This window comes from Etheostoma spectabile, chromosome 3 (genome assembly GCF_008692095.1).
Source record: "Etheostoma spectabile isolate EspeVRDwgs_2016 chromosome 3, UIUC_Espe_1.0, whole genome shotgun sequence".
Taxonomy (NCBI): domain Eukaryota; kingdom Metazoa; phylum Chordata; class Actinopteri; order Perciformes; family Percidae; genus Etheostoma; species Etheostoma spectabile.
Genome location: NC_045735.1, coordinates 19,850,312 through 19,863,816, shown reverse-complemented (window position 1 = coordinate 19,863,816; position 13,505 = coordinate 19,850,312). Strand labels below are relative to the sequence as shown.

The window sequence follows — 13,505 nt, the reverse complement described above, 5'->3', positions numbered from 1 at the left end:
CCAAGTATTACAAAGGCCAATTTAATAAACCTAAATTAACCATTTGGGGGTTGAGTATTTTTCAGACCCAGATCATTTTTGACATGCTCATTTTGACATGCTCATACTTTTATCAGTAGGCAACTGTGTACATGTGTTCAGTATTTTCAATGTAAACATTAGCTTCACCTTACCCACTGTGGTGAGCCATTTTGGTCAACAAGCACAAACTTGCTTGTTGTTTAAGCAAGTTTGTTAGACTTGAGATATCAGATTGTATCATGTACATAATTAATGGTGCTATACTTATAACATATATTGTTATATTATCAGTTGTTTTCTGAGCTTCCCATATGAACCGGCAAATGTGTCGACAGCACAGTTAAGTGAAACAAAACATCCAGCACATTTTATTGGAAATACAGAACAAGACAAAGACAATCGCCTGACTACTGAAATTAAAAGAAATGTATACAGTATTATGTCACAAGCAGATAGATACAGTAAATAAATATGTAAAAATGTACTCATACATTCTGACGCTGAAATGTGTATTTTAACCGAGAGTTCATGTGTTATATGTATCCGGTGTTTCCATGGCCGTTTAAAAAATTTAGACCCAACAGCGTGTTTTTGTATGCGCACTGGCACCTCATATTAAAACATAGTCAACAAATTACTGGCTGTGTGTTGCATTTTGATTCATTTAGGATAGTTGACATGGTTGCATTTATCATCAAAGCATACAATATATGGAGTGTAACATCTGTTTTCAGACTTGTTTCCATGTGTAAACAAGACAGATACTGATAACTGTGCTGGATTCACAAGAACATAACTGAAGGTACTTAAAATGTAGGAGAGCAAAACTAATTATGGATTGTATACTAGGTTAAATAAAAATGACTGAAATGTAAACTGACCATTCAGGCAAGAATACCACAAGGTCATATTAGAAGAAAGTGGGATAACGTAGAAAAGTATGCTATATCCTGATGTATTTGAATTAATTCTGAATCTAAATTTTTTCAGTTGTGTATAGCCAAGAGAAATAATAAATACAATTTCAGAGGATATTTCATGACATGTTTTAATATCATCCCACTAATTGCTGATTGGATTTGTGGAATTCCTCCAATTTGATATATCGCTTTATATATATATATATATATATATATATATATATATATATATATATATAGCTTTAGACAACATTCATAAACAACTAAATAATGCATGTGCAAAACTGCAGAGGGGTGTCTCCACAATAGTAGACTATACTGTACATAAATAATAAGTGATATTCATGTAAATGATTGTGCTACCTAAAGAACAAGAAAGTAACAAAAGGTCATTTTGTCAATTAACAAGAATATAATGAAACTGTTGTACCGTCTATGCAATACGTAAAACTGAAAAACATTACAAAAAATGATCTCATGGTTTTCTTTATCACTGGTCGCACTTGATCCTACAATATACTCTTTTTTTATACATTTCCATCTGTCCATCTAAGCACAATGCCGAGTTCTCCAGTGACCAGCGTGTCCCTGTACATCTCAAACAGATGCTCTTTACTGCTCCTCCAGCCAGGATGGCTTGTCTGATCCCGGGGGCTTTAACTTAACATTGAACTGTATTAGAGTTTGTTCCAACTGCTCCTGGTTGCCAGCAAAGTAAGCTGAGATAGCATTGTGGAAGAGAAGCAGCTGCTTGTGCATAACCTTCACCTAGAAGAAGAAAAGGAACATTTTTGCCATTACAAACATAGTTTCAAGTGTCAAGTCTTCTTTTAATGAGCCCGTGGACATCTATTCAAGCCATGTTTCAACAAGAGGGTTCTGGGGTCTTTTAAGTCCCCAAAACAATTTTGAAGGAACTAGAAAGTTCCATCAGCCCATCTAAAGACATGTAAACATAATGGTATTTTGGGTGCTTTCCAGGGGTGATTCTAGGATCAGACCTTTAGGGGGGCTCATAATGACACGTGTGACATGGATTTAAAAAAATGTTTTACATTATAATTTTTAGGGGGCGGAGATGAAAGCCCCCCTAAAAAGGGTCTAAAATCGCCCATGGTGCTTTCCCATATGCAATTTTGTAGAATCTGTGCGATTCAGGGGTGAAGTTGACACATTGTTGCATTTTTTAATTAGTTCAGTTAGTGTTCACAATGCATTTGAGCGCACCAATCATTGTGAACAAATGTCAAATGCCCGAAACGGTCGCTGGTGTACTGGACAGACTATCCGAGGGAAAAACACCAAATTTATGCTCTCTCGGGTTTTCTGGCTTTGCTTTTGTGTTTCTTATATTTAAGAAGAAGCTGTCCGACAGAGAATGAAGGAGAGGGCGACCGTAATCAGAGGGAGATTATGATGTGATGTGACACAGACAATGAGTGAGGTATGGTCATAATAAGTTATGGATTTGAAGGTTACCATCCCTTTAACGGTTAAAGGATAATTTACGGACTTATATATGGTTAAAGTTTAACCATATATAAGTCCGTAAATTATGCGCAAAGTAGTAATTGCAGGCTAGTAAATGCACTGTATTTTTGTCTACTTCCTATATTTGGATTGCATTCTCACCTAATGTGAACCCAACTCTAGTTAGTGCACTTATAAGTGAACCAAGACAAGAAAGCAATGACAAATTAGAATGCATCACAGCAATGCCTATCTGTTGTAAATATAATTTACTAACTTATTGATTTTTTTCCTTATTAAGAATGGTTTTTCCAATGGTAATTAGAGTGGGTCTTTTTTTAAAGGAGTAACGTAACACCTTCTTGAAGAGCAGTGTTTGACTGGTTCTCGCTGGTTCTAGTTTCAAGTCGGTTTCACCTCCGACCACACCCAGCATCCCTGGTGCCTGTGGTTGGGTGTGGTCAGAGGTGTGTCCACTGTTGCTGTGTATCTGTACCCACTCCCAACAATGATGCCATGGGGTCCAGTGGAGATCAGCTAAAACAAGATTTCCGTAGGTATTAAAGGGGACATATGCTTTTCCATGTTTTCTGTTATATCTATTTTTTATCTTTATATATTCAGGGGAGGTTCAATGAGATGCAGACTCTCTTTTGCAGGAACGCCCTGATCACATTCACACAGTTCCACATTCATACCTGGAAGCTGCCCGGTACAACCCCAGTCTGATCTGCTGGCCACTGAGCAGCTTCACTGGAGAGGTTGGAGTTAAGGGCCTTGCTCAGGGGCACCTCAGTGGCAGTAATGAGGGAGGGACAAGTGCTGCTGTTCTTTCTTTCTCCACCCAGATTTTATCCTGTCGGTCGGAGGACGACCTCCGGTAACAAGCTTGCTTCTCTAACCTTTAGGCCACCTCTGCCTCTGAGGTAAATGTATTTAAGACAAATCCCTGTGAGTTAAAACGTTTTCTCTTCTGACAGTTTTTTCTACTTTTGGCTGAGCGTTGCGCAACCCTAAGCTTAAATAGCAGCCTGCTATGCTCCAAGTAGGCAGGACTGGAGTGTTTTTTTTTTATATGTCATCTTGGCTGTCAGTGTTGTTAAAATTCTCTCTTATTCCAGGTCACATTACTCCTGAAACATGTTCTGTTGTTGTGTAGTATTTGGTTTAAAAGCCTTTATTTTGACAGAAATTGCTGCTACATTCTATTTAGTGTCCACTGCTAACTATAGTAGCTACATGGCTAACGGCAGTAAACCATGTCATGTGGGCTGAAAATGTTAAATTCTCCCCAATTCCGGGTCACATAACTGCTGAAACAAGTCCTATTGGGTAGTGCTTTGTTCAGAAGCCCTTATCTGGGATTTTTGACGATGGAAAGTGCTTCTTTGTTCTACAATCTATTGAACTATTAAGCAGCTACATGCTATCACGACACAGCTGTAATCTGGGCCAGTGCTGGTCATTTCTCCCCAAATTCTCGTCACATTCCTGCTGTGAAAGGTCACCGGGACTGGTTGTGTAATATTTGGTTTAGAAACATTTATTGGTGATTTTTCACAGTACAAAGTCCTGCTAGCCTAGGGATGAGCAATTAATTGAATTTCCATATCAATTTCAGCTCCCAACAATCACCAAAATAGTATAATCGAGAAAATCGATTATTTTGCCACGTTCTGTTTTGCAAGAACACTCATATTTTGTCTTGTGTTCAGAATGACGCGTGTGCGTACATCCGCCCATCCCAAAGCCACAAACTCTCTCCTATACAGTCAGGGAGGCAAGTCGTGTGCATATCATCCGCTGGAATTTAAAAACTTGAGTAAAGATGGCAGAAGGAGGGCAGCCACAGCAGCGTTGTCTGGGAACAGTTAACGTTATCTAACCCCGCGGTCCCTCTGCCTCTAGTTTAATTTAGTTATTAAACTGTATGTAAAATGAGCAGTGACGTTAAATCACCTGTTTCACGTAACGTTATTCTAAGGTACCGTCTACGTGCTGGATTTTTCCTTAGGTAGCTAGTAAATAAGCCCACTGAAGGAGACATTATTGTTCCTATTTTGGCACATTTAGTAATGTTAGTACTAGGCTAGTAGGGGTCATAATGAGTGAAAATGTGATGTGAGATGCACATTGTGTTATGTATCTGGAAATGTTCATTAGCTGTGTAACGTTATGTCTGATATCTGTAAAGCTGAACAGTAGTAAAACAGATTTTATTCTGATCCAAAGACTCTTTCTTTGAGATAAAGGACACTAAAAGGTTACACACTGGACACTATTCATTGTATCCAAAGATTAATGATTAATCGTGTTAAATAATCATGATTTCAATATTGACCAAAATATTCGTGATTATTATTTTTTCCATAATCGAGCAGCCCTATGCTAGCCTATACACTCCGTTGCAGTAGCTCCAGCTTCAACTAATGAAACATCCGGATCTTTCCGTCCGGAATCAGTCAGTAAACATTGCTCGTAGTGTTATCCAATTGCGTGCAGTGATATTTTCAAATGCATGCTCGGTAGGGGTGTGCAAACAAAATCGATTCACATTGGTATCACGATTCAACCTCTACAGATTAAAAATCAAATCATAGAATTCCAAAAATCGATTCATATTCATAAAAATGTTGTTTTTTTTTTAAATTGAGAATCTTATTTGAAAATCGATTTTCAATCAAATCTTGAGCCTAAGAATCTAAATCAAATTGTGACATTTTCTAAATCTAGCGAGTTGTAGTTTGATGTTATACCGTCACGTGACACAGCAGCACCGGGCGAACAACCAACCAAGCAGCCAGGCACGGCGACAAAATGACAAATCTCACTATGGCCACGCCAAGTCCCGCCTTACGAAGCAGCTTGATTGGTTGGGGTTAGGCATTTCACCTCGAGTGATTAAGGTTAGGGGATTGGTCAAGGGATAGGACGTGTACCTGGCTGTAAGATACAGTGGTAACACTACCGGCTATAACCGCACGATCATAGGTGTGATTGGCAAAGGAAAAGCAAAGCAGGAAAAAAATACGGCGCACCCATGACGTGGCAACAGCACACACAAATGCCCACTTTAGGTTGTAGGTTTATAGTCAAAATGAAACCTCTGGAAAAATGTCATTAGCAGCACATACAGTAATAAAGTGAACTGTTTTAGTTGAAAAGGAAGCTAGAGAAAATGTAGCCCAGGTACTGTATTTATAAAATTTCACATGATGTTTTTATTAATCATGTGTTCTAATACATGTTATTCTTTTTAACGATTTGTCTTATTCATCGCCATGTTAAAAAGTATTTTTCAGATATATAAGTATAAAAAGTATGTTTACCACTTCAAAAAAGTGTGGTAAATTGAGTACCCTAAATTTTAGATTAGGTGTTGGTCATTCTCAACACATTTCTATCCCCAGCTTTGACCTATCAATTCTGGACTCTGTGCTGCTGCCAGCCTGTTAGCGGCCAACCTCCCAACTAATGCTTACAGATAGCTAGTGATCTAGCTATTTGCATGATTTACGAGAGCCTCATTTTCAGGTGGGAAAAGTCGGCTTTCCGGATTTATCCGGAAGATTCACACCCCTGGCACTATGCAAGTTTGCCAGATTGGGTAGCGGATCTGTAGTCTGAATGAGATGGAGGTAATGGACAATTCCGCATCCAACTTGCAGGGAGACCAAAGAGGAAAAGTGCTTTGGTGTTGCTTTAATTTATTAATAAGAAAAGTCACAAAACCACTTAAAAAGGTCATAAGAATTCATTCAGGTTTAGCAATTTGATGATGCAGCCACCTTAATTATTAAAAAGTATTGGTATCGGCAATACTGGCCCCGTATTTACTTGGTATTGGATTAATACCAAATTGTGCAGTATTACACACCACTACTCCGGAGTTTTCAGGAAGCGCGCTGGCCAATCAGACTAGGTTTTTTCAGGAGGAGGGCTTAAAGAGACAGGCGCACCTACAGAGCATCTCATACAGAGGGTGAATACAGCTGCAGCAACCATGGGCAGTATGAAAAAGAAAGTGTTTTTTTAACAATAAAGCATGTAAACATTTTCTAGTACAAACACAAAATGCAAGTATAATCCTGAAGATGCTATATTATAGTTGCCCTTTAAGTTACTCTTTACTTATGGACATTTTGAAAGAAAATAGAAAACTGTAAACCACAAACCTTGTTTTCCTCCAGGAATTTGAGCTTGATGGTGACGTCGCTACGCAGCCTTTCATATTTGTCTCTGTGGATCTGGTAATCATGCTGAGCCATCTCAATGCGGACCATGGTAGCTGCATCCCGAGGGCCCAAACTCAACTCTTCCAGATCAGACCGATAGGCATCAAACTCAAGTCTGAAAAAATAATATAAAAAAAATATTCAGGCTGTCACAGAGTCTCATTCCCTAGGTGTTCACCATACAGGAATTCAGATCATATTTCACAACGTCACACAGGATGTCAGGGTGTGTTACCTTGCGTTTTCATATAGCTTAATAGTCAACAGAGTATCCTCCATTGTTTTGTTGACCAGGGTGTCGATACTGGACACAAAGAAACTGATGGCACCAAGCAGAGCCTCGCCATTCTTACACAACAGCTTTTGTGTTTCTGCGTTATACCCAAACTCGTCCTGCAGAGAAACACATACGTTTTACCTGTTGTTGTAGATTCCATGTGACATCACACAGAGAGCTTTTGCAATACTGTACAGTACCTGCAACTCTGGGGACTTCTGGCTGAGGTCAGTGAAGGTGTCTCCTAAAGCCTGTTGTGTCTGCACCATGCTTTGAAAATGGCTGGTGAGTGCAGTGGCCAGTCTTAGGATGTGTTCATACTTGTTCTTGGTCTCTCTCAACACGTCAATCTGGGCTTCCAGTTCCAGGTCTACTGTCCGTGAACCTCGGCCAAACCTCTCGGAGAACATCTGCTTTGTACACTGCACGGGGGATATGGACAGAGAATACAACAGACCCAGTGACAAGAGAATCTGATCAACTTGTTCTGGTAGTACAAGAACATGTAGTCTGATTGACTGAAAAATGCATTTGGAAGTGGTCAAAGTTGAAAAAAACAAAAAGATTTCCTTGACAATGAAGTCATATACATGTGTCAGTAATAATATGATAATACAGGCAATATACTTAGAGCTGTGATAGGCAGTAGGTTTTTGGTGTCATTGGGCAAAGATTCCAAAACAACCTTTCAGCATATTGTTATTCAATTGGTCTGAGAGAAAACTAGACTTCTGCACCTCCACTTCGCTCTGTTTTCAGGCTTTAGAATAATCTAGCCGTGACGGGAGACTTTGGACACTCACAGGTCACTTCAGAGAAAGAGAGAGAGAGAGAGAGAGAGAGAGAGAGAGAGATTCTATTGTCTATTGGCTGCAGGAAGAGCTCTCACTCTACTTTTTCCCCAACTTTCTACTTACTGCAGCTGACACACACACACACACACACACACACACACACCACACACACACACACACACACACACACACACACACACACACACACACACACTATAGTAAAAATAGCGTTAAGCTTTATACCAAAGCATACCCAAAATGTCCACATGTTTTTTAAATGTCTCTTGAATGCTATACACAATACACGAGTTTATGCGGGGAAAGGCTGTCACACACCAGGGCGTGTCACACAAACAACACAAAAATGAGAACTAATCTGCTGCTGCGAAGATATCAAGTAAATGTAGAGTAGCTAGAGTCTGCAGTTTGAGCACAAATGAATGCTGCTTTTGTCAAGGTTGAAAGAAGTAATAAAGTTTGCCGTCTGTACAGTGGCAGCTTGTGGTTTGGACAGCAGTCTCTGTGTTGTATTATGATCTTCGTAAGTAAACAACATAACGTGATTGAATGATGTCCTAATTCGCATGACAAAAGCTAAAAAATAAATCGCCCTTGTTTTGAAATAAAATGTCACTTTATCGCTGTGTAATATTCACATTCTATGAGAAAGTACTTGCGACAGAAACAGCGTTTTGAATAAATAGGATATTGAGACTGACACGGAAAGCAATCGCACAAAAAAAAAAAACGTCCCCGGTGTGTAAAGACCTTGGTGCAAAGAGCGATGAAAGGATGAACATATCCATTTCAGCAGCTTATGGTAACGTTTAAAAACAAAGTATCTACACACAGTACACATTACCTTATATGTGTTTATGCCCCATTTCTTCACACTGTCCAATTTCTCCACTGCCACACCACGAGAAACTTCCTCAGTGGAATTACCAGTGTTATTGTTTGGCGACCCTAACAGAGGGGAAAAAAGAACAATATACAGTCTAATGAATGATATCCTGTCAAAGTTTACATGGCAGAGGTTTTGGACATTGCACGGGCCATGACAATGAGTGAGGAGGGCGTGGACATGGTGATGAGCCTGGTGATACCTGGATGCTGGTCTGGGTGTTGGGCAAGTCGACTGGCTGTAGACTGGCTGTTAGGCAAGCCAACACCCCTGGATTTCATGCGAATGTCTGAAATGAGCATGATGATGATAAAGAGTGAGGATGAGAAAAGGGCATAGAGTGAAATATGTGTCAAAAAAAGTGTGGCATTAAAATGTGCAGGTGAACATCAGAGTATGTAAAGTAAAAGAAAAACGTTAGGCTCTGTGGTAGAGGATGCATTATAAGTTGGAGTTAAATGGCTTTTAATAAATAATCCACCATGCATGTTTCTCATGCAGAAGAAAGGGATTGATAAAAATAAAAAAACTGAATAAATGGGATGCACGGAAAAAAAAGAAAACGGCAAAACAGTCATCCAGAGTGCATTTTAAAGTACAAAAGAGGACATTCTTATTAGATAACAATTCAACATTTAAAGTGACAGCCCTATAGTATTTAGTTAGTGCACCCTTTAATTTTTAAAATTGCCAAAAACATTTCTTGTTGCTGAAGCTGTGAGTTGAAGAGGTACAAGCAAGGTTGCATAAAACTCCCTCGCTCAAGCAATATCAAAATCTCTTATCCGGCCATAGATAGGGCTGCACAATTAATCGCAATTGTATCGATATCGCAATGTGGACTAGTGTAATATCCAAATCGCAGGGGGGCGCAAACAAATATGTATCAAACCATTCTGAAGGAAATATTTTGGTGCTGCAGAGACGTCCCGGCCTACAAATCCTTTCCTACAGACTTAAGAAAAAAAATCTTTGTTTGGTACAGATCCTAGCAAAAAATCACACTTTAATCATTTTATCACTGACACCTTAATAATAATGTATGGGTTTTTTTGTCTTTATTTGACGAATGTTCTTATTGTTATTGTTATTATTACTGTTATTTTTTTGTCTTTATACTGTTTTTTTTTTCCTTCCTAAAACTGCTGCTGGAATTCTTAATTTCCTCGCGGGAGTCATCCCAAAAGGATCAACAAAGAGAAGTCTAGGTTTAAATTTTTTCAATGTTAAGAATTTTCAATGAAAATGAGAATAGTGATACAAAAACAATCATTCCCTCCAATAACGCGAATCACATCGCAACTGTAATATCAGTCAAAATAATCGCAATTAGATGTTTTCCTTATATCGTGCAGCCCAAGCCATAGACCAACATATGAAGGTTAACGTAGAAACCAAAAAAGGGTGTTCAGAATACACAGCCACCTGGTCCGGGTGCAGGGGCTCGTCTTCTGTCCAGATACTCAGGGTTGAAGCGAACTGCCGGCCCTATGGGATACGGATGTTTGTAACGTGAACCAGGAGCCGAGAGGTCAGCTACTCTTTAGTGACACATGAAAATACAAAGGAGGAAGAGCTCTCGCTATGGTATCATAAAAGGTTGGTTTTTTTTTTAGGTGTCTTTCACGTCTTTCAGCGAAGGATTACAACAACATTGAGAGATCCCTGGCACAGCGCATTGCAGTATGCACGCCTGTTTGGAGGGGGGGGGGGCACAATCTGTATCTATAAGAATAAACAACAAAGCAAAACCTGTAAAGTATGACAATCAGGTTCTCTAACAGTACCTTTGATGGTGCTGGTGGGAATGATGCCCCCTGCAGGTCCTCCATAACCTCCTGAGACAATGCTGGTTTCATTCAGGTTGGGTCCAGACACCATCACCTGCTGCAAATCCTGATGGATTCACAACAAGATATTGATCATAATTATGGTTTAGAAGAAGGCATTAACGATCATCGCATTTGAGGGCCCAGACAGTTTACCTACATGATCCACTTAAAGCATCTCTCATTCAGAATTACTGATATTATAAATAGGTGTACAAGTTGCCACATTCCAAAATTAAAATATGAAACCACGTTTTGTGTTTAAATGCAATGCAGTTTTTTATTGTCATATTTTCTCAACTGAAACGAAGTGATCCAAGTCAACCTGCACACGAAACACACCCACAAATCTACACTACAGTTATGCATGTTATTGACTGCTTGTCATGCAAGCTCACATGACGTGAGCATCCTATCCCAATTAATATCAAGTGTACTCACTCTCCATGCTCTCAACGCACCATTCCCAGTTGCAGGGATTGATGGTGATATTGGTATAGCTACAGTACGTTACATAGCTGCAGGCCTGTGTATGGTTAGATAACAGCTGGCCTAACCACCTCAGTCCTAGACTGTGCTATAATGTGAAAAAGGGATAGAGAACCACAAACTGAGCACAAAAACAGATTTAGAAAAATGACACAGTCCGTGCACGATGAGACAAAATGTGACCAACTGACCTGCTCCAGGCTGTCATCCTCTGGCAGAGTCCCTGTGTCTCCATTGCTGTTAATGGGGATCTCCATGGTAGCAGCCTTGCTCATGATACTGTCTGCCATCATTTAATCTCTGCAAGATAGCACCAAACCCTGACACATAAAGATGTTATCATGTTTGCAGTGTGACAAAACATAAAAAAAAAAAAATCACACAGCGTTCTAGTACACGTCGACACAAAAATAACAGCTTAGCTACTTACATTGATGCTAACGCGGCTGGCTAATCTCAGCGGTGCTGATGTGGCCGCTAGCTAGCTAGTGAGCTAACTACTTGACAGCTAGCTAGCTTCCTCCCCACTGAAGCAAAAGTCCAGTCGTCCGAAGGAGAAACACGCCGTTGTTTGGACAGAGAGCAGCCTTGAAATACAAAATAAGTTCAACGGAAAAGCACCGTTATTTTTCTACTTATTATTAAATGCTAAATCCATGATTTTTTTTTCTCCCTGCAACATTCAGGTTATCTGCCTGCTTCCATGTAATTCAGCCAGAAAATCCCTGTATCCAGCTAAAAGCTTTAGTAGGATCACTTCAAAATAAAAGCTTGGGTTACTTTTATGCTACTGCAAGTCACATGGCTGGCTTTTAAAAGCGAATCATTTCGTTTAAAAGCTATGATGTATACCGTTTAGTGGGTATTCTTTTAACAAATGAGAGGCTGGAAGGGTATGATGTGCATAGATGCTTTTAGTTTGAAGGGTAATATTATCGTAGCATCATCTTGAAGCCTCCTCCCCCGCTCCGTCTTTCACGGAGGGCAGTGCTGACGTTGCTGTAGATGTTATCCATTCTTACTGATGGCTGCAGTCAGTGCAATCCTGCTCCTGTCCTGAAGATGTCATTAACAGCTCACTGACTAGTGAAAAGCCCACCTGACATGTCAAGCATAAAGTAACTCTCCATCAGTAACTCGATAATCATCGGAAGGCAGGTTGTTGCGTATTGCCTGTTACATTGATTGGAGTATCTTGAAATCAAACTGTGGCCTATAAAAACAGTCGTTTGTATTTAGGTGTGAAAGACCTCACCCTAGTAAACTGACCACATCCAATTATTTGCCTCATTTATTTCAGTCAGGGATGTGAGGGGAGTGCGCATGCTTTTCAAATATAGAAGTTTTGCTGTAATTACTCCAGATCTGAACAGAGAACAAGCCCCTCACACCCACCCCCAATGTAGTCTAGTGAAATAGCTTATTATACTTGATGATTTCCTACAAGAGATATATTTTCCAAACGTCTAAAGTCTCCCCCAGGTGTGAGGATTTAAGACAGTGTGCATTTTTTTAAACAATAGGCTGATTCCATTTCTTTTTGAATGGGCAAACAAGTGTGACACCATGAATGCCTTTGAGAAAAGACTATTCCACGGTATGCACTGTTATTCTTATTTGAACTGTTGGCTGAAGATCGCAAAGAAACAGGCAATGGATGCCTGAATTTGTCCATCACGCAGGCTTCAATAGAAATGAATGGGAGACTGAAGTGGGATTTGACCAGATCTTTAAACTTGATGACTTGTATATGTTGAAGTCACATTTTAACACAAGTTTACATGCCTGACATGTTGAGCCTGACATTTGTCTTCTACATCATTAGAATCAACCATTGGGGGTCGGTAATGCCAATTATCAATACTTTTCCTTATCAAAGGTTTTGTTGAGGACACCAATCCACCTAATAAATCCTTAGTGACCTGTCAAAAAAAGGGATTCTAAATTTGTCTATACCTTTACTTACAACAGACAGGAACTGAGGTCACAGAAATGCCATGATAACGAGGCTGTGGCTGTTATCATCTCAAAGCTAAATATCTCAGTGGTTGGCCAGCTTTGCTTTAGTTCCAGTTGGGTGAGGGAATTATTGTACAGGTATGTTTTGATTTACCATTTAAATTGAGTGACTGACTCAACATCCTTTAGCTCTGGTACCTTTGACTCCCACATCATTCAAGGGCCACAAACAATCTGCTGTTGCTGAGACTTGAACTAGACTTAAAGTAAATTTTGAGCAGCAGCTAGTAACAGACATTGCACAAGATCGCAAGCTGCAATTAGGTACTTATGGCTTATGAAAGCAGACTTTAATCACAAATTAATGTTTTAGTATGATAAACTCACATTAAGTCAGCTTCTTGACGGTCAACAATTTAATGTTTTAACAAGACCAGTTGTCATATAAGCTCTCTTTACACTCACCCTTGAATACACATTTTAAGACACCAAATTCTCACACAGGTGAATGTATATTTAGTATTGCCTATAAATTTAGAACAAGATCTAAATCAATTTTAAAGGTCTCAGGTGGGACTGCATTGCATGTCCCTAAGCCAGTGTATGC

General features: G+C 39.5%; 1 protein-coding gene and 1 long non-coding RNA gene across 8 annotated transcripts; one reads left to right on the top strand and one right to left on the bottom strand.

Annotated features, from left to right (window-relative positions):
- Positions 1 to 361: 361 nt before the first annotated feature.
- LOC116673808 (arfaptin-2) lies at positions 362 to 11,686 on the bottom strand. 7 transcript variants are annotated; one of them, XM_032506099.1, is made up of 10 exons: positions 11,370 to 11,686; positions 11,131 to 11,259; positions 10,409 to 10,517; positions 10,047 to 10,109; positions 8,824 to 8,910; positions 8,580 to 8,683; positions 7,124 to 7,345; positions 6,882 to 7,039; positions 6,587 to 6,761; positions 362 to 1,709 (listed from the first exon to the last, which is right to left on the bottom strand). In XM_032506099.1, the coding sequence occupies exons 2-10, from the start codon at positions 11,230 to 11,232 to the stop codon at positions 1,554 to 1,556; spliced, it is 1,176 nt and encodes a 391-aa protein (XP_032361990.1). In that variant the 5' UTR covers positions 11,233 to 11,259; positions 11,370 to 11,686; the 3' UTR covers positions 362 to 1,553. The 7 variants fall into 7 exon arrangements, with proteins under 7 accessions (XP_032361990.1, XP_032361979.1, XP_032362001.1 ...); XM_032506088.1 differs by having other exon boundaries at positions 11,131 to 11,239; XM_032506110.1 differs by having other exon boundaries at positions 11,131 to 11,239; positions 11,465 to 11,685.
- Positions 3,589 to 6,469, top strand: LOC116673897 (uncharacterized). Its single transcript, XR_004327909.1, has 3 exons — positions 3,589 to 3,690; positions 5,788 to 5,793; positions 6,379 to 6,469. It is a non-coding gene; the product is annotated as an uncharacterized LOC116673897 (long non-coding RNA).
- Positions 11,687 to 13,505: the final 1,819 nt, after the last annotated feature.